General features: G+C 38.9%; 1 protein-coding gene across 5 annotated transcripts in view; it reads right to left on the bottom strand.

Moving 5' to 3' along the window:
* Nucleotides 1-22,342, bottom strand: part of FUT9 (fucosyltransferase 9) — a 240,233-nt gene that overhangs the window by 96,400 nt on the left and 121,491 nt on the right. For 4 of the 5 annotated variants that reach the window (XM_053287554.1, XM_053287556.1, XM_053287557.1 and 1 more), the window contains exon 2: nt 6,191-20,397. In XM_053287554.1, the coding sequence (XP_053143529.1) occupies nt 19,313-20,397 (1,085 nt within the window). In that variant the 3' untranslated portion in view covers nt 6,191-19,312. Of the gene's footprint in view, nt 1-6,190; nt 20,398-22,342 lie in introns of those variants that run through there. The other variant, XM_053287559.1, reaches the window with a different exon arrangement.

Genomic DNA, 22,342 nt, shown 5'->3' with positions numbered 1-22,342 from the left:
ACTGTTCATTGTTGCATAGGTGCTCTGTTCATGTACCTTTGTTCATCTTCCCTGTCCCAATGTAGCTGTTTAAGAATTTACAGTGGCAAAGTGGACAGGACCTTGGTGCTGTTAGATTCAAGCATTCTGGTGTGTCAGTGGCATACCCTTCTTGAGGCAGCAATGCCAGCCCCTGCCCAGCATATGCCCTATCAGCTAATTCTCAATATCACTGGCAGGAGCAGGAAAGATGTGAAGAATCAAGGAGGTGAATCAAGGGCTTAGATCCATACATCTCCAGAATGAAAGCTTTTGCTATACCCAGTTTGTGTTAAAGGCACAATGCAGATATATTTATAGTTGACAAAGTCATTTAAAATGCTAGGACAGAGACCCAAGATAGTCCTAAGTGGAATGAACAGGGGGGAGGTGGTGGGAGAGATGGGATGCAGGTGATGTTGGACTGTGCAGTACAGAAGTGATGGTGTAAAGAAAGGGAATGGTCAGATGTGAGGACTACTTTGTTTTGTTGCTTGGTCATTTGCTATGTATTTGCAAGTGTTCTGTCAAGTCTCTTTCTGAATGGTTTTTATCTGTGAACCTATTCATGTGTTTTCTGATTGTTCTGCATGCTGTGCATCTTATTGAGATGTCAGTTACTGATATGTGCATCATACTGAGATGTCAACAAAGATTAAGGAATTGTTTGGTCTAATGAGCAAGGAAATGGCTCTTGTGCTACATTCATATTTTGAAGGGTATCTCTGGACAACAGGAAAATGGCAAAATGTGCCTTAATATTTGAGATTGTCCATTCTTGTTATGTCCTTTGTACACTTTAAGAACAGCCCTGCTGAATCAGGCCCAAGGCCCATCTAGTCGAGCATCCTGTTTCACACAGTGGCCCACCAGATGCTGCTGGAAGCCTACAGGCAGGAGTTGAGGGCATGCCCTCTCTCCTGCTGTTACTCCCCTTTCGTTTAGCTGGCTACCAATATGAGCATAATTCTGGTAAAATATGAGCAATATTTTACCAGAACATGTTATCTAGTTGTAGAAACATATTAAGGCTGTTCTCATGAGCCTAGGCTAGGGAAGCTCATGTGGAGCTCCCACCCAGCTGAACCCCACTCCTTAACCTGGCTGCCGGGTTCATGTGTCTTCAGGATTGTGTTCCTCTGGGATCTGCTGCACACAACTGAAGGAGACACAGAGATGGATGCCTGGAGTGTCTGTCTGATGGGGGGAACCCCCAAGGCACCACGCTCATTGTGTGGGATACCCGCAGGCCGGGAAAACAAGTCATGGCCACTGTTTATCAGGAGCTGCTGCGCAGATCCTGTGGGTACATGGCTGGCATGCCAAAGTTGTGAACATCGATTGCCTGGGGGAAGGTAGGTTGAACCCTGCCTCTACTACACCTCACTCCCTACGTTGGCCATATGAATGACCTCAGTGTGTTCTTATGTTTCTGCAGCTAGATAGCATATTCTGGTGAAAACTGTGTTCGTACTGATAGCCGACCAAACTCCATTGTACAAAGGACATAACAGAAATGGAAAATCTCTTCAAAGATTAAGGCTGTTTCTGCAATTTTTCTAAGAGGCTCACAGTAATATAGTTAAGTGATAGTGCTTTCAGAGCACACAGAGAGGAAGGTGTATTTTTTTCTTAATTTAACAAATAGCAGATAAGAACATTTCCTTAATGTGCAGCACAAAAAGGTATTTGGCACAGGAGCCTGCATTTAATGACTGCTATATTAATTATTGCATTAGTTTAGCTAGTTGTAATTTGTTGATTATTAACATTTATTCCTCCCACCCACCCAAAAACTGTATTCTGGAATTAGAGCTACATGGAAAGGTTTTGATGCTTCTGTTTATAAGCTTTTTATGATGATTCTAGATTCTTATGTCAATATAGCTGGCAATTTCAATGCTAGACATGGCCCAAACGATGTTAGTTTATATGCAACCTATGAGAAATACCCTCCATAAATGGGCTGCACCCACCCCATCCCCCTTCAAACATGTCAGTCCAAAGATCAGGTTAGCAATCTTGCAGGCTTTTGTTGGCCAACCTAGTGTTGGTTAACCTTGAATTTCTTTGTGATGAATAGGGCAGAAGATTCGTGAGAGATGGAGTTTACTCAATGGGCAGAGACGAGGGCAAGTGTTACAGATTATATTCTTGTATCACATAACCTACTGAATCTGCTGGACCAATTTAAGACAGACAGTCAAACAGATAGTGACCATCTTCCATGGGTCCTTCCCTTGAAACCCTTTGCAGAGGGATTACATTTTGAGAGACAGTGAAAGGTTTGCTAGAGTTAAATGGTCTATCCAGTTAGATGAACAATTTAGGGAGTTGTTGTTTTCAGATAATTTATTACAATGTCAGGCTACCCTGCTAACCGAGCACACTAGTGATGGGGAATTTGACCCATTTCAGACCCTTCAGTGGATTCAACAGCCTCTTGCCCAATGCACTATGAATAGACCCAGTGGATGTAAATATAGCACCAATGAGTGGTTTGATAAAGATTGCTTTAATGCAAAGAAGGCCCTAGTTACCATTTTAAAACTTTATAGTGCTAATGAAGGTCTAATTACGAAACAACACATTTTTGATTAGAAAAAACAATTCAAAGTATGACTAAAAGAAAGAGAGAGAGCTGCACTTAGGGAAACCTGGGAGTGATTATGGGTCACCTCCAAGCCTAATGATGCTACTACCTTTTGTAATATTATATTTGCTCATTCCTCTGACAGGGGCCCTAGATTGGATTGTCATATCCCCGCAGAGGTGAGGGTAACCCACTTTAGGGCCTTGTATAGGGCATCTGATTTTGATGAAATGCCCTTGTTGCTTCATCTCGAACCTCTCCTGATCTAGCCCCCAGTTCCCATCAAGGAGGCAACTTGTTTAGTGACCCAACTTAAATTGGGTAAGGCCCCGGGTTTAGATCAGATCCCCCTGAACAGTTAAAATCAAATATCGAATGGTGGGTCCCTGTACTTGCAACTCTTTTTACTCATATTGATTGAACCATCTGTATCCCAGAGGAGTGGGGTACAGCTGTGATTGTTCCTACTTATAAGAAAGGTCAGTGTTCTGACTCTTCTAGTTATCGACCAATAAGTCTGTGGAGTATTATCAGCAAATTATATTCTAGACACCTATCTGGTAAACTTATGGATTGGTTAGAACAAGAGAAAATACTTAGGGAGGAACAGGCAGGATTCAGGACTGGTCAGTCAATTTTTGAGCAGGCTCTGATAGTAAAACACCTGGCTGAAAAGTATTTACCTTTGGATTCAGCCTTTACTGATTTTAAGGCAGCATTTGATTCCATTCCTAGGGTGAGTTTGTGGAGTAGACTTGTAAACTCCTCTACTGATCGCTGGTTCAATAGATGCAACATGAGAATACCTCGTTGAGAGTGAGATGTAGCACTCAAGTTAGGACATTTGACTGAGTCTGTACCTCCCCAGGAGGGAATCAAGCAGGGAGGCATTTGGTTCCACTTTATGCTGACGATGCAGTTATTTTAACTAGAACACTCTTTGGTAGGAGAAAGCTTTACACAGGCTAGCCCAATATTGTGAAGAGCAGCATTTATCCATAGATGCTCAAAAGTCTAAGATTATGGTCTGTACCAAAAAACCTAAGAAGCATGTTTGGCAGATTAATGGGAAGGTAATTGATCAAGAAGGACTTATAAATATCTGGGAGTGGTCTTCTGTGAAAATGGTTCTTGGGGCAGGACATTGTGAGCATGTTGCAACTAATGCCCAGAAGAGTGCCTCTGCTATATTAAAATGCTCCCCACCTCAGGGATGGACAATGTATACTGTCTGCAATTAAGGTTTAAGAGTCTAAAGTGCTTTCTCAACTGCTGTCTGGTGCTTCTATCTGTGCTATCCACAACTTAAAATAAATGGTGATAGTCCAGTCCAAATTGGACTTATGCATGTTGTGTACTCTCAGTCCCTAGATGTGTGCCCAATGTCATTTTATGGCTGGAAGCCAGCCTAACAAGAGTGGAGGCAAAGGTTTGGCTATCTGTATTTACTGTAACTTTTGGCTTAAACTTATTTTCTGTCCAAAAGACCTAGCTCCTCTTGTTCTGGAAGATGGTTTTCAATCTAGTTGGTGTAATATTCTGCACAAGCATGGGTTTTCAGCTCAGTTTTTGCCATTGGGACTTGATGATGCTAAAGGACTTATAAAACAACAAATAATGGACATTGAAAAGCAGTGATTTGGGACTGGTCTCTGCAAGACATTTTCCTGGTAGCTTTCCAAATTATCCTAGACCAGCTCATTCTGTCTCAGAGAAGGGCCTTTTCCCTTGCATGGTTTAATGTGCTTCCATCGGCAGAGTTGGAGGGCAGATATTAAAAAATTTGCTTTAACATCCGGATGCGCCCCTGAGATCAGGCCACTGAGGCTGTGACTCATGTTTTTAATATTCATTTTATAGAGATATTTTTATTTCTCTTATTTCTCCTCTCTTATTAAGATGCCTTATAGAACAGATTATGAATATACCTCTTTTCTTTTAGCTGATTGCTATGCATCCATAACACTGTGAGGGCATCCTGATGATGGGGTGGGGTGGGCAAGGCTGTAGAAGCCCGCCTTCCCAGGGAATGTAGAGGCATGGGGGCCAGGACGTGTCATCCCATCCCCCAGAAATCCCACAGTGCACTCCAAATGACCAGCAGGCACCCGTCAGTGCTTCGGTGTTGGCTGAGTGCTTGCTTCCTTAACCTCCTTTATGAGGTGGGCTCTCTAGGTAGGTTTGCCAACAAGGCACCTTTGGGAGCTGCTTGGCTCCCAGTGGTTCTTAAGAGCAGCCAAGCCCAGGCTTGGCTTTCTTAGCCTGGTCTCAGCTGCTTGTGAGAACAGCTTCTGTGTATGGCCAAATTCTGTGTGGCTTTACATAAGGTTAGATCTGAGATGGTTTAAGTTATACTTAATAGTACTATGAAGATGTAGTTATGTTTATACTATGTTCAGTGTTGCTTCTATATTATTGGGTCAAAGACTGTAATAAAGCATTCATTCATTCATTCATTCATTCGCTCATTTAGCAAGAACAGTGCTTCAAGAAGAACAGTTGGAATGAATGACACACTGGCCTCAACTAATCAGCCTTGGCTGAATAAAAACTAGAGAGCAAAACAGCCAATATAAAGTGTAATTGAATTATAGCTTAGTTTTTCACAAAAACAGTAATTGAAGTTTGGGGCCCCAGGCATCATAATCTCAACACATCCCAACTGATCTATCAAATCCAATGATCCATTACAGATTAGTATGTTTTTCGTATGTTTTTTTAATAGCTGGTTGTGAGAAAATGAGTTAGAATCAGGTAAGGATTGACTCACAACATTATCTCCAACCAGTATGGAAGGGCCAGTATGGTGTCATTTGGAACATGGACATGGGAGACCTGGGTTTGGAGCAGCACTTGTATCCCTTTGGCTTTGTATCCCCCACTGGGTGACTTTTGGCCGTTGATACTCTGTCTCATAAGGTTGTTCTGATGATGAAATGGTCTAAACCTCATACACGCTGTCCTCAGGCCCTTGGAGGAATGGTCAGAGGCAAGTGTGAGAAATATAAACTATAGATTTGGCAACACACTAGCATTCATATAGACAGCCAAATTATTCTAAGTTGAGTTATCACTATTTGGGTACCTTGGTCATCCTGTCACTTAGTAAGGGCCATTTTATAAAGCATCATATGTAGGTGTGTGGTAACTGTGTAGCAGAATGTCTGGCAAGATGGTTGTTTGTATCCACCCCTAGAAGTTAACAGGCAGGATTCTCCTTGAAGATACATCAGTGCTTGTCAGATGTCAATTGGGGATTTCAGGAACATTTTTTTCCATGAAGATCTTTATATTCACATAAGGATGATAATGATGGATAGTCCTCATTTGAAAACATCTTTCAACATTCTGACTTTATGTTTGGAATGCAGGTTTTAGCACATTCTCAGAATCATTCAAGTCCCTGAAATCCCCAAATGAAGGAAATTTTGATCATTATAACTATATTATGATGCCACCTGGCACATTCCCACTGCAAATATGGAAGAGAAAATAATAATCTTATTTTTCAAAAGCAACAGTGTGAGATCTGGATCAGAACCATGGACAGAGTTCTTAAAAGCAAAGTCAAAGGAAAAATACTTTCAGTTTGTTTTTATTTTAAATATACTTATTACAACAACTTTATGCACGTATTGACACTTATTTACATATCCAGTGTTTATTTCTGGGAAGAGAATGCCTGTGTGAAATAAATTTTTAAAAAATCAATGAAGTGCTTATAATATTGTGGAAAACAAATCCCACACATTATTTAAGTCTTTGATAGGGTTCCAATTTCCTGGCATTCCACAGAATTGCTATTGGCAGACTGCAATCAAATATAACATAAACACAGATAATCAGAGACACCAAAAATTCACAACGTAAGGTGGGAAATACAACCATATAATTATACTTTCATATATTGAGGAGGCAAAATGGTAATCCAAACAACAGGAAACCTGGCTTCATTTGATGTGACACTTGGGGCGCACAAAGAAGAACTTCAACTTATAATAAAAAGTATACACATTTTTACAAGGCCTTCTGTTTTTTTCATGGCTTCTTAAAATGTGTATCTTACAAGTGAGTGATAATTTCCCACTGGAGTTTATATATTTTTGTACAATAAAGAATACAAAGAACACAATGATCTGTATGTCTGGCATAACAAAGCAATCCCTGTAATCTTATTAAGCATGTAAATGGAAACTCCACTTCTGAATTGGGGCGATTGCATAAATGCAAAGCCAGTGTAATTCACTCCCCCCTCCACCATCACCACTAACTGGCTCACATACTTTAAGTTGTTTCCCGGCACAGAATCTGCTATGTAATGCCAAGGTTACTTGCTTTTGTTAAACTCCCTCCAGAAACACATACTGAGTTATGTGGGAGATGCCTCCCCGTGATATGATTCCATATGTATAATGCATTATCCAGCATTCAGACTAGGATGTGACATTCTTATGAACAAAGTCCACTTCTCACAGATGCTCTGTGTGTTTGCTCTGTGCTCAGAAGAGGAGCAGGCTCATGCCAGCTGGTTCCATTCTCTGAATGCTGAGGTGAAGGTGACAACTAGGTTTCTACATTCAAATAATGGTACATGTGCCCATTCTCCCAGGTGATAAGGAACTCTGTGTGAACAAGGCTCACACCTCTGTGAACAAGGTGCATGGGGGTCTGTGTGCATAGAAACCCAATTCTGACCTTTGCCTCAATATGCATTGGTTGGAATAAGGCACTCCCTCTCCACGCATAGAGTGACTGTGTGGAGTAATGGTGAGAAGAGGGCTCTAGCACTGGGCAAGTGCTTTAGCCTGAATTATATTGTCCCCTTTGCTAAGCAGGGTCGGTTCTGGTTTGCATGTGAATGGGAGATGTGTTTGAGTGTTGTAAGATATTCCCCTCAGGGGATGGGGCCACTCTGGGAAGAGCACCTGAATGCTTGCATGTAGAAGGTTCCAAGTTCCCTCCCTGGCATCTCCAAGATAGGGCTGAGAGAGAGACTCCTGCCTGCAATATTGGAGAAGCTACTGCCAATCTGTGTAGCCAGTACTGAGCTAGATGGACCAATGGTCTGTCTCAGTATAAGGCAGCTTCCTTTGTTCCTATATTCTTGTCAATATCATCTAGGTATTCGGTCGTTGCTTCTGATATGATATATTAAATTTGGATTAATCAGTGGTGCACAGAACTAGATGTCCCATTCTAGTTATCAGCTAGCTTTCAACAGAATATCAATTACTGATGGATCAATAAACATTTATTCCATTTCAGAATGAAAGAGCAGCAAGACTGACTAGCAGCACCCCTTCCTATTTCATAAGACTTTTCAAGTAATTTGGCAAACTAGTGATTCTGTACTTTAAAAGCACCCTGGCTAATGATTTCATATTGACATACTTAATACATGTATCTTGAAATATTATCTAGTAATTTGTTAATGCTAAATCAAAATTAGCCAATATTAGATATTTCTCAGATATGGACAAATACAAAAATAAGTAGGAAAAGTAACTTGTGGCTTATGGAAGCAACCAATACAAAACTCAAAGTGACTCATTGGTGTGCTAGGTGTGCTTGTTGTTGGCTTGTGTCAAACAGCACATTACACTTCACATTAACACAGTCAGAAAAACAGGATTATGAGACAAAGTTCGCAAAATATCATTTCACATTCTGTACATTTGGCATGTTTTAATTTTTTAGGCTTTTTCTTTTTACAAAGTAGTGCAAAATTACAGTGCATTGATAAAAGATGTCAGAAGTCATATTTAACAATTATTGTCCTTATTTCCAATCTTTGTGCTCATTCACTGGAAACAAGTTGGCACATTAAGACTCGTCACAGAAAAAATCCCTTTATGTACTGGCCTTTGAATCGTTTAAATGTTTCTGGCCTTTGAAACATTTAATGAACTGGCCTTTGAAACATTTAGATGGCATGTAATAAAGTACTATTTCCTTATTGAATTTCTGGTTTTCTGTTGACAAGGGATAGGAATGACACTGGAAATTCATTACACAATATATGTCAGGAGAACAAAATACTTAATTTGTTTCACACATGAAAGAACAGTAAAGTGACTGCAACACATTTTGCTTAGGTGTGGAATCCTTGCACTGATGATTTGATGGATCAAGCAAAACCATTTTGGCCATAAAAAGTGCTGACTATACACATTTGTACACACTCTTGTCGTTTACATTTGCCTGTTTCTCTGGGATTAAAAATCAACCCCTTTCTCCCCTGGACTAGAAGGTTCAGTAATGATCTACTTGAGTAACGATCAAGAAAAAATTAAGAAAAAATTCAGAGGGAGAAAATTACTTGTGCTAACTTCAGCTGGCCATCTGCAAGGTCCTTTATATATCCTTTCACCTCTGAAACATAGTAAATGATTTCACTTATTAGAAATACTTTAACTTGTGCAGTTTTAAAAGCCGGTCATGCTGAAAACCCACAATCATGTCTCAACAAATATGCTTCGCTATTGATTCTTCCTGTTAGAGATGCAGCTCCTGATTGCATTGACTCTTTGCACCAGCAACCCTATTGACCACTAGGGGCATTGTGGTAGAGATAGCCAGTAAGGGCATTTGCTCCCTGGCCATGCTTTCTCTACTCTGATTCCCCTTTGTTAGACTGACAGTCTCAGGTTTCATTCTCTCACCTGGGGGACAGACTTCCTTCTTCTCCTCTCCCCTTCTTCCTGTATGAAGCTAGCAACCAAGCATGCAGGTCTTATCTATCTCCTTGATGGATTTCCTAAATGAACTACTTTATTTGGAACTTTAACTCCAGACAACATTAATTAGCAGTGCTCCCTTAACTGTGCACATCCATTGTAGCTGGGGCAGATATATAAATCTCCCCTCATGCGCTCTCTTCACACTTACTGCACTGGATTACTTCAGGGTGAAACCGTCATAGCTGTAATTCAAAGAGGTCAGTGTGCATTCCCTGGGAAGGAGAGCTTTTCAAGTGCATGGGGGCTGTAGTAAAAAGGAAACTGCGAAGCCTGTGTGTGCATGGGCATGCAATCGACCTTGGGTAGCTCTTGAAATCCTAGCCCACAATTGTCTAGAAATAGACTAGTTTGCTGAAAGTAGAAAAATGTGCTAGTAGCATGGCCTAACACTTATCCAGGCTATGTATTTCTCCTCTATTTTTTTAGTTTGCATGTGCAGTGGTGATTTTGATCTCCTTTAGTAAGGATATAACCACAGGAAAGTGATTACTTGGTGATGATAATTGAAACAGATATGTGATCTTGTAACCATCCTTTCACTAGGTTTTGTGATCCAGATCTTTAGCTATATGACTGGTGTTTTATTACTGTTTTATAACTAAGAAGCTGTCAGGGACAATGTGATGTGCATTTGATTAACAGTCATAAATAAAAGACTAAGTATATCTTTCTCGCATCTCAAGGCTGCCCATTCTTCTATGACTGCATGTACAGTGGTACTTTGAATTAGTGGTAAAAAGATCAAAGGGGCATAGCACAAAATCTGGATGAATTTGAAATCACATAATTAAGTGCCTGTATTGTGGAACACGTGTTGCAATAGTTTTACTAAAGGACTACTATTTACCAGATCGATCAATTTTATGATAGCACACATCATTGTGTAAAATCATGCCACAAACTCAATGTTTTGGTGTGTGTCTTTACTCACTATTTCAGATTCATTACAGCCTGTCCTATTCAAAGGCAAATTATGAGTGAAGGTAAAAGGTATATGTTTGTAAAGGAAAATATTTTTCTCTTATTGTTTCAGTTGAGACTCTGAGTACAAGACAAAAAAGGGAGAATGCTCAAGCAAAAAAAGACAACATTTGAAAAGCAAATTGTTTAGAGATGTGAAGACTGGGGGAGGGGGGGAAACACCAGGAGAAATCCAGGAAAACAAAAAAAAAATTCTTGTCCCCCTCCCCAGGTCAGAGAAGGAAAAAACTGGACATTAAAAAAAAAACACCTAAAGAAAGAAAACTCTTACAAAATGTTTTCTGTTTTAGAATTGTGAATGAAATGCTTGCAAGGCATGGTTTTCAAATATTACCACTTCTTGCCCAATGCAAGAACTGGATTTTTTCAAAATGCTGTCTAACAAGTAGTACTAGGAAGATATTTTATGTAAGGTAACTATATTGTCTAAAATATATCAGATAATAATAATAATTAGAAATATAAATAAGTATTATTATTACTCCAAAAGGTATAGGGATCTTAATAGGAATATAATGGATATCATTTGGAGGCATATATGTGAGGGAAGTGAAAATATCACCAGCAATGACATCTAATCTTGTATACTGTCCCCTTGACTATAATGATTTGTACCACATTTGATAATAAATTGAAATAACCTGAAAGAAGGGGAAGGAAAGGAAAGGAAATTTTGCTATGTATTTTGAAAAAGAAAATTATGTTAAGGTGTTGCTATAATGGAATTTGAGTCCAAGAATAAAACAAAATTTTCTTATTGTATCTGCTAGGTGTTGACCATGTGAATTTGTGTCATGGTTTCACTTATGGTAGATGGGTTCATTTATACAGATCTTTTGAAACCGGTTACAGAAAAATAGTAGGAGTTTGGCAGTGAGATATATATAGGCTTGAGACAGGAAATTGAGCTGATTTAAACCACTGCCAGAATTTTAATATCCCAATACTGGAAAAAGAAATATGTTCCATCAATAATGCAGTGGGAGATGCAATCTTGCTCAGTATTAAGTAGTTTAAAACTTAAATATGCAATGCAATACAGAGACGGTAAAATGAAACACATTGGCTGACATCCAGACTAACACAGCACTCATGCTGCTAATGCTGCACTGGTTCTATGGAGTCATGTAGCCCTCAGGGACATATTTTTGGCAGACATGTGTTTGACAAAAACCGCCTCTCCCCTTAGCAATAGTGTGGCATTAGCCGCATGAGTACTGCATTAGAAGATGGACTTTTTCTTCTTCTTCACAATTAGGAAATAATGGATCTAGACTATATAATTGGGTTGATATTGTGTCATGTTGAGATGTATATCTCAGCTACTAGATTACTAATGAATTAGTGAATGAAGTTGCTCTGAAGTTATATCTTTTTAAAGGTATTGTATATAAACAGAGTGAATTATAATTAAGATATTGTATGATAATTTGGTAAGAAAATATTGTTTTAAAGAATTTAAAATGTAAACATATTTCTCCGTTAATACAATCCAACATCTAATCTTAGGGTCTAGAAAGTCCCTGCAACTCCAAAGATCCATGGATGCACACACAGGTCTCAACAAGGATGGGCTTCTCACTTCACTGCAATGTGGTCACAGCTGCTTACATAGAGTTGATGTACACTGGAGCTCTATCACACCTAGTAACATATAGATGAGGATGAGACTTGCCATTATAATTCTCTAATGTTGTGGGCCTTATTAAGGTCCAGCTTTATGGTAATTTTTGAGCAGCAGGTACATCAAATTATTAGCATAGCTATGGTATAGAAGCACCATATTCTCAGGATATCTTGACAAGAGTAAATGACAATAATTAATGACAGCGTTTGAACTTGTCAAGACATTTTATCCATGTTCTGCAATATATTGCTCATAATGCATGTATACTTAATGGATTTTCCAGAAAGTTTCTTTGGTATAGCCAGTAGAAGAGATGAGCAAATCTGCCTTGTTTTGGATGTTCAAATTTTGACAATAATTCATATCCAAATATGAATATGCATCAAATTAATGAACATATTCAGTGATGCTTACAAGCCTTCCTTTCTAATTGTGGATTAGTAATATTAGTTCATTTTGCTTTATTAGTGGAAAAATGTGTATCAAGAGCTCACAAAAGTTTTCATGACTTTTAGAAAAGCCTAGGGTTAATAAAGTCTTGTCTGATATTTCTTTACTGTCTTGAGCTTTTTTTCTAGAAGGCTTTTGCCTCTTAATACTACGTTCACATTTTATGTATTGATTCCATTCTTCTTTTCAAGAAAGCAAGAGTACATCCATGGTTGTCATACCCTTTCACAGCCCTACTCTTCATCAAAATGTGCAGATTTAGCCATGACTATTAAGTTGCACCTTAATAACTTTCTCCTCCATTATTTTTATGGAACCCACGGTATAACCTGAAGAAGGAAATGTTAATCTGTGGGGAAATCTAGAAACTGTGTCATAAACCCATTAAAACACTTAAAGGATTTATTTTAAATGGTAGTGTCCTTCATGTTGAGTTTTGCTCTGTAGCAGAAATTTCACATATTCAAGTAATCGATAAAGAGCTGCAATTATCACATGAGTAACAGAAACATATTAGATCTTTTCCCATACAGGATTCAATTAGTGATTGTGATGTTTTTGTTGGGCCAAGGCTTTGTGTTTGTTGCAGAAACGTATACCTTTCCACAACATACCTTTCTGTTTTACAATTGTTGTGATTTTATGGGTAGCTTCACATGTTAACACAGCAAGTACATTTGTGGTGAACTGCCAGACTGTGTGCATGAGCATGACTTCTGGTGTCGGGAAGCCTCTGCTGACATTGGGCATGTAACCCGAACCCACCGGACCCAACATCTCTATGTTAGGATTGAAGTCAGTTACAGATGCCAGGTCTGGAATTGAAAGTAGTGTAGAATGTGTTGAAATTGGTGGGTTTGGACAATATGCCAAATATCAGGTAGCCTCGAAACCAGAAGTCAAACTTGCATGAGTACTTCAGGAAATGGCAGTTCATGGCAACTGTATTCGCCACATTATGTGAAGCTCCCTTATGTGATAGGTTTGCTGCATACCACAAAGCTAGGTCCTGAAGCCAAATCAATGATACAACTTCAAATCGACATTAACATTTTGAACAAGCAACACGAATTCATACAGTTCAATTAAATGAACTAGAGGCAAATTATGCTCTTCAGTATGAGAGAGAATAGGTGCCATTGCATGCCATTCAGTCACGACACTATGGGCAGCTTCATACGACTGCCTATATGAGAGGAACCAAAGGTGCTGGGAGGTGCATGCTCCTGATGGGTATGATGTCTGAACCCACCCACCTCTGGTTCCTGATCCCAGTTACCCACTTCCATCTTGGGTTTTAGCAATATTGTCAAGCCAACTTCAACTCCTATTTTTAAGTAGGTTCAGGAAGTTGGTAAAATCTAAAGTGGAAGTGGGTAACCAGGATTGGAAACTGGAGATGGGTAGGTTCAGACATCATACCCATCCGAGTGTGTGCTGTCTGGCAGCTCTAGTTCTGAAGTGTGTGCTGTCTGCCATCACCAATTTCTCTTGTACTTACTTTGTAAGTACTTACAGGTGGTTGTGTAAAGCTGCCCCATGACTTAAGAGAATAGGACATAGGTTCTAAATAATTTCAGCATGGTATGCTCTTCTGAATTTCATTCTCCCAGCACATGAGATTTGAAAATATAGCCTTCATTTTGCCTTGCAGCATATTGCTTTGCAACAAACATATAAACATTTATCCAAATATATGATAGACATATAATATATATATATATAAACACACACACAAAAGGTTTTCCTTTTACATAAAGTTTTTCAAAGACTAGATTTCATTTATCACATGTATGCATGTTATTTGTTTTCCCTTTTAGTTTCATAATGCAAATGCTGGTGAATTTAAGGGATTCAGTTCCCTGTAAGAAACAATTTTTAAAAATTATAATACATATATAATGACACAAATATCTAAACAAACCAAAGCAGCTTTTGGAAACACCAATGTCAGCATTTGTTTCCAATTATGTACCCCTTTCCCCCTCATTATATTTCACAAATGTTGGCTACCACTCTGATCCAGGGTGCTATGTGATGCACACACAAAGGCTATGCACACAACTGCTGTGTGGGCAGGCATGGGGGGAGGCTGTGCCAAACTTACTTCCCAGCCCCCAACGATCTTTCCATGATGGTGGATCCCTTCTGGAAGCTGGGACAGTGTATCCCCACCTCCAGATATCCCACAATGTACCATGTGACATGCATGGTGGATCAGGTGCTCTAGGGGTCTGACTCTGTGCATGCTTGAGCTGCACACAGCCTGAGCATACACACGACCCCAGTGCCAGGGTTAAGGGCATGCTCAGACCCCTAACCTTGGCTCAAGGCTGGAGTTGGAAGTAGGTTTAGACAGGCAGTCAGTGCTGGGATCCACACAGATCCCGGCACTGCACACGAGCAGCCTAGCTCAGACTGGGCTGCCCTAGTCTGGGCTAGGCTGCTCATGTGAATTGCCTTACACAGTTCTTATAAAGAGAAAATTTCCTCATTCAGGAAGGCACAAATAGATTGTTTCCTCCACTGAAATTAATGAGGAAGTTGTTGCTGGCAGGTGGAGCTTAATCTGTACATCAGACTCCTTGCATCTGTAAACAATTGCTGGATTGGGTCACACTAAAACAAAATAAGGAGGAAAAAACTAATGCTCTACAGATCTGTTTTCCTAAGAACTAGTTCGTGAATGAGCAAGGAAGGAGTGTGAGATGCCCACTTGTGGCCCCACCCTTTCCTTGTGTGCATTGCTAAATGCAAAATTTCCCAGTTTTGTCAGATATCCAAATCAGCATATCAAACAAGGGTCAAATTGTGCTTTGAGATTCTAATTTGTAGGGATGGATTAAACTATTGTTTTCTGGTTCAGATGCCATGGGAAAGCATGCTTCAACAAAACATGAGGCTTTGCATTTAGCTGGACATTCAAGAGGAAGAGAAAAGAGGAAGAGGGCCCATGCAGGCTCATAATTCTTTCCTCACTAATTCATGATCCAGAAAACCATGGTTTGGGTTGAGTCACCAGAATCAGGTCTGTATGTTGTGTGGATTATGCAAATTATGCATAATTATGCAAATTATGGAGAAAGCCAATGTTCAGATAAAAAAGAAACACTGTTTACATATACTTAATTGATACAGGGTTACACTAGAAATCCACAGTTAATCAGTGTTAGAAATAGTTTTGAATAATTATATTTCAGATAACAAAGGTTCTTTTGTATATTATTATTTAACATGTTAAAAACAACAACCCTACATTCCACAAATGGAAGGAAGTTCCTGCAAGGAAACTTTCTGATCACTTATTCCCGCAACAGCTTACTGTGCCCCCTGAAAAACCTCCCCTGAAGGTTTGGACTCTTGGAAATGGGGTGGGATCTGGCGGGGCTGAAAGGGGGAGGGAGAAATTGCCCCAAATTGGTCAGACATGCCATATACAAGTGGAGCTCCACAAATGCATAGTGCCTTCACCTGATTTTGAGAGCTTTTCTACTTCCTGAGCCCCTCTGCACCTCACCTCACCCCACCCCATGCCCAAGGGTCCTTTAAGTCTCATGGGAAACATTTCAGGGTACACAGAGGGCTGTTGTGGTGAGGAGAAGGCAAGGAAGTTGCCTTGCAGGAACAGCCTTCCATTTGTCAAATTGGGATACAACCTATTATCATTGTCTTTGTTACCCAAAATCCCATGTCATAAAGCACAAAGGAAATGTTTACATATGTTGCTGCACAGAGCATGAATTAAAACTGAAACGAATATAGGGACCAATGAATTTCAAATTAAACTGTGAATAATACAATGTGTTTATACAAACGTCGACTAAAAATGAATTTCAAATGTTGGGCCTCAACACTTACATTCTGCTAAGAAATCTGAGGTAAATGATTAATTTTGGATTCCACTGGGTGGTTTCACAAAGAGAAACTCGAGTCTTGAAAGACAGACTCACATTTTGTGCACAAAACTAGATTTTTTTAAAAAAAGATTGTGAGCGATTTGGGGACTCTTTCTCATTCCTCTTGCTATGTAAACCACTTTGAGATTTTTTTTCTGTGTGAAGTGGTATATATATATTTTAATAATAAAATAGTAACAATAGTTTTGCCACAAAGTTTAGTTCTATAGGTTTTGGGGTAATTGCATACATTCCAGTTCAATTTCAATCTGTTCAAGAAACAGTTTCTGGGAGTGATGACAATTTTAAAATGTGTGCAGTTCTTCACAGTGCCATGACTATAAATAATATTCAAGCAGTACTCCTTCAAAGTGCTATTTATTCTTTAGCTTCTCATTTTATAACTTTAGCTGTTGAATAGTATTCATATTAAATTACATTTAAAGGAGACTGCCTTCTTTTAACATCCATGATTTTTTGTTTATTAAATAAAAACATAAGTGTCTAATTTCAGTCAAATATTTTCTGGTGGCCTCAGTGAACGGCTGGCTGAAGAGAGGAGCTTTGAATAATGCCCTCCCCCACATGCCCTGCCTAAACAAGTTTTTCTTTCAAGTTCTATTGTATTTATGTAGAGTTAGATAAAATGCCAATTAATTTATAGAAGGTAAATCAAGTCACAAAGAGTAAATCAAATCACAAAGAGTAAATCAAGTCAAAAAGTGCTTTAAAATAGAACAATATTGTGGAAATGGAACACAACTGAAAGATGCTGGATGAAATAACCATGATTCTACATTTCCTTTATATCAACAATTTCCCAGAAATTCAACACAATACAGAAAGAGACATTTATAAATCTGTTTGAAAGCAAAGTTAAGACATTCTGTTGTCAATATCCAGTGCAACCACCATTAGAAACAAGTTTCTGCTCACCGATCAGCCCTGTTAAATGTACAAAAGTGTTTGGGGGGGCAGGGAAGTGTTATGCATGTGTGTGTGAGCATGCACATGCACGCACATGTGCATGCGCGTGTACACACACTTCTGAACAGATAATCAGCATTGTCAACTCTAAAGGTGCTGATCAGCTTCTGGTCACTAGCTTACTTGCTCCTCTTCTCCACCCCCAATAGGTGAGCAGTTCTGTCAGCAGTAGTAATTTGTTTGACAGAGTCCTTAGCCTGCTTCCCTTCTGAAACATCTTTTTGGATGCTTTTCTGTTCAGCATTAAAATGTGGAACATTGAAAAGCATTTGCATTTTAAAACTAAGAAAAAAGTGAACTACCATTTTGGATTACTAAAATTGTTTAACTTCTGACCTTAAAACATTTGGCTCATAGTAATTGTCTGCAATATTTCTACAATGACAACATAATACCATTGTTTGGGATGGTATATTACTGTAATTTTTGATACACTTTATTCTATGGACTTAAGGTTAAGCAAAAAGTAATTGTAGCCTTAATCACCTCAGTTAGGTTTTTCTGCAGTAACATTCCAGTGCTATCTCTTAATTGTGCATTAGGTTCAGGGTCATTTCGGATGTTGATATGCTTATAAGTGACAAAGGGAAATAACCAATTAATGGCTGGAACTTTGTGAAATGATTAAATCTGAGAAGTTGATAATCCACAGAGTTATCGGAATTCTGACAATTGATAATTGTCCAATACAGGACTAATAGAATAAGCTCTTACTACTTGTTAGGAATTGGACAAAGTGACAAGTTATCTATCTGTTGGAAATACTAATCATACTGAAGTGAGAGCAAAGGCTTTCATCATCCGCTGCCTTCAAAAAACTTAATTTCAAAAAACCACTTCAGTGCATATTTAATTTTGAACACACCTTTTTCTATGCATCCCTTTATGGAGATATTCACTTTGTCAATAATGTATCAAAAATTTTGAGTAACATTAATGTATTTCAAAGATTTCTCAGTTTATAATTCTTATTAGAAAATATTGCCAGGATTCAGAGATTCTGGCTCTAGATTCTTGAGCCCAAAAACTTGTTTTTCCTCAGACAACAGACTCCTAAGATGTATGACAAACTGCTTTTGACATTTGAAAGCAGTTTGTGATATGACAGAGAGGATCACAGTGAATCTCTGGATCAGGATGGATGTACACTACTTTTTAAAGGGTAGCAGAAAAATTGCAACAAGCATTTTTCTTAACAGCACATATTGTAATGTGAATTAGCTAGATATTGCAACACATTCTTAGCTTCTAAGCCTCTTTCAGTTCCTACACAGAAAAATATCTGATCCAATGTAAACATCACTAATCCATGTCTTGGCCAGAGATTGATGTATTTAAAAATAAAGGAGACAAAACGTGATTTTAAAAAGATGGTAAACAATAAATTATTCTTCAGTGCACATAACCAGCTATATATTAGGATTTCCAACAAAACATAAATAAGGTTCCATGCTAAAGGCTTAGAATGGAATAATTTGTGCAGCCATGATGTGCCAGATAACACACGTGTTGTTGTTTTTTAAAAGTATGCACATGAGTTACTTTCTCTGTTTTGCTTAAAGCAGCCACTCCAAAATTTGCTACTCCTGGGTTCCCCATGTAGGGGAATAAGTATTTGATTAAAATATAACAAGAGACCACCACAATCCTGATTGTTTTAACAGCATAACAAACCATCCCTCTAGGTTACCAGCTGTTAACTGCTTTTCAAAGTCACATCAAAATATAATAAAAGGGCAGTTGAGAAACTGATGATCACCTCTCCAAGCAAGTCAACAGAAAAATTGGCCAACATCAGCATTCAGTTATTTTAACCAGATACTGTGAGAAGAATGGATAAACATTTCTAAGTTTCGGAATGAATGAACAATCCAAATTAAGAAGAGTAAATGGAATGTGCCATACCCAGAAAAAAACAGCTGATAAATATACTCAGCAGAGGGCTTTTCTCCTCACTTTCACTTGGAACAATGATTTGTCATTTGTTCTTTTGACAAAGTGCACAAAAAGGAATAAAAGTTTAATTCCAAAACCATTTTTCTAAATTACCAACAGACTTGTATTCCTGGTGTCTTTTTACGTGGTCGCAGGCAAGGCATGCGTGTGTTTCCCAAAACTGAGGGAGATGCACTGAAAAATCCTTCCTCCAGTTGAAGTAGTTAAAGTACAGTGTATTGTTTTTGTCAAGCATCAAAAGATACTCTGCGAGGTTCCTTGGGGAGAGAAAATCCTCCACGTGTATGAAAGAATGAGAAGGAATGTAATTCTCATAGTTTTCTCTTGGGGGACCCAGTACAACTGGCACAGATCCAGCCAGAAAAGCATTATAAAGCTTCTCTGTAATGTAGTCTTTGTGGATAGAATTCTCAAAGGAAAGGTAAAACTTACAGGTGGAAATAGTTGGGATCAAGTTTTTATCACTCACGTAGTCTCCAAATGCTTGCCCATAGGTATGGATTTCAATATACTTACTTAGTTCATTGTAATACTTGACCCTGGCATGCTCAGGGTTCCAGTTACTCACCACCCAACACACCAGCTTCTCTTTACTTGGTACTTCAAACAGAAAGGAGCTTGTGCTAACCATCATGGAGCCATAAGGCACTTGAATATCTGAATCACGCCGATAGGTGAGGGTCAGATTGAACAGATGTTCAATTCCACTCTTTTGTGGAGTGTGTGTTGGTGATTCCAAGTTCATCCAGATCCATTTCTGAAATGATGGCCTAGGTTGCTGAGGTAAATTAGTCAGATCCCAACTGATGTCTCTGTGGTGAATGAGAACGGCATGAGAACGATTAAATAATGTGCGGTCAGTAGTCAGATGGCACCCATGGATGTTAAATGTTGGGCATAATGTCAGGTCAAATGTCTGACCAAATGGCCACACCCATATCAGAACAGTTGTCTCATTAATATAATTGCTTTTGGTGGAGAAGAAGCTCTTCATTTTCAGAACTGAGCTGGCTGACTCGATGGGACTGGAGATCCAGCTGTTTGTTGGTTTGATGTAAATAAGCAGACATGCCATGAAACAGCCCAGGACAATGGAGATAACTAGTAATGATCGAAAAATTCCTTTGGATGGCGATGTCATAATTTGATCTGGGAACAAAAGAAGATTTTTTTTAAAGGTCATCAACAAGACGTACATTATATTCATGTGCTCCATGGTAGGGATTGTATACCAATATATCTGAAAACTTCTTTTTTCACTGTTTTACAGCCATAAAACTCCACAGATTTTTGCTGGTGTTTCTAATGTGTTGCCACACACACTATTCCCAAAACTATACATGATGAACAGCTAGGAAGAACCATAATTTTTCCTTTGCATTCTGAAAGATAATTTAAATAAACTGAAAATATGCACAGGGCTTGGATGCATAAAATTACATTACATTGTGCACAGTTAATTTAATTTTTTAAAATGTTTGATTCAATAACATTCAATTTGGATCTTTAGGCTCATCTGAGCCTAAGCACGTACAAGCATGATTCCTTTTATTACTTCTGGGTTTTTCTGGAATGATTGTTCCTAGTTTACACTGTACATCTAAGCAGAAGATACTTAAAATAATCATTTTTATTTTACAGAAAATAATCATTTTTGTGCTTGAGTGGTGGTGGTTCTATTAATTATTAAAGTACAGGTCACTGAACTTTGCAGTGTTTATACCATTGACACCCCAACTTCCTGTACTGGTACATGATACCAAAGGGAAACAATGAGGGCCCCAGGGGCCTGGGCTGTGCCTACATCAAGGGTAGGCAACCTTGGCTCTCCAGCTGTTCCTGAACTACAACTCCCATCACCCCCAACTGCAATTTATGGAAGCTAGTGATGATGGGAGTTGTAGTTCAGCAACAGCTGGAAGGCCAAGGTTGCCTACCCCTGGTCTATGTAGATAATTTACTGTTTTATATAGTATTTTAGAATTAATCTGTAACAAAGAGCTGTGATTTGTTCATTTAACATCAAAATAGTAAGACAGGGCTTGAGAAATCCCTGGTGCAGGGGGCCATGGCACTTAGAAATGTAACCATGGTGCCCAGACAAATATATTCAGAGGTAGAATTATCTAATAAAATCTTTACTTGTTCCCAGAGGTGCTCTTACCCCTGGACTTCAGGGCCTCCACAGCCCCTAGGGGCCTCCAAATCCTCTCTAGTCTGTCCCAAGTGGTGTGGTCACCCAGAGGAACATGATGATGTGTAATTTGTGTGTGTGTGTGTGTGTGTGTGTGTGTGTGTGTGTGTGTGTGTGTGTCCTCCAAAGGCCTTTAGGTCCAGGCTCCAAAATTACCTAGGTGCCCCTCTGCTTGTCCCAGGCAGTCCTGTTTCTGTTCTAAGTATGTTACTTGTAAAGGTGATAAGAGAAGCCCATTTACCCTCCCCCTCCACAATGCCCGTCACTAAATCTGGTAATTTTCTCAAGTGTACATTGACTGATTCCTAAATATTTGGGCTGGCTCTTGGATCCAAAGAAAACTTGTCAAGTTTGCAATAAGGCTCTACATAGATAAACAGCTTGAATGTAAAGTGCTGACTTTCTCATATATTGGCAGGGGGAGAACTGTCCCTATTCAGCACAGCACTGTGTTTTTGCACTCTCCTCTGCTCCCAAAGCCCTCTTTTAGAAGCAATTACTGTACTTCTATTACTACTACTACTACTACACCACCTCTTTTCAACCAAAGTTCTCACAGCAGTTTACATAGCAGAATCTGCACTTGTCACAATGTATAACAACTCCTATAGCAGTAGAGAAGGGAGAGCCGACTTATTCTGGAGTGAGCTTTGGCTTATTTATTTATTTTTATTTATTGTTGAATTTCTATACCGCCTTTCATTAAAAACAACCCCAAGGCGGTTTACAGAAGTTAAAAACATACAATAAAAATGACAATTAAAATATTAAGCTAAAAATACAAAACAAATCTAATTTAAAAACTATAAAATATAAGCATAAAAACACATAGACACAAGAGTAAAAACACACAGAAGCTTATTCTAGACAATATATGGAAGTCCCATCCGTGGTGGCAGT

This window comes from Hemicordylus capensis, chromosome 1, assembly GCF_027244095.1.
Source record: "Hemicordylus capensis ecotype Gifberg chromosome 1, rHemCap1.1.pri, whole genome shotgun sequence".
NCBI classification, from domain to species: Eukaryota; Metazoa; Chordata; class Lepidosauria; order Squamata; family Cordylidae; genus Hemicordylus; species Hemicordylus capensis.
The sequence above is the reverse complement of the archived record's forward strand: the minus strand, read 5'-3'. Positions and strand labels throughout refer to the sequence as shown.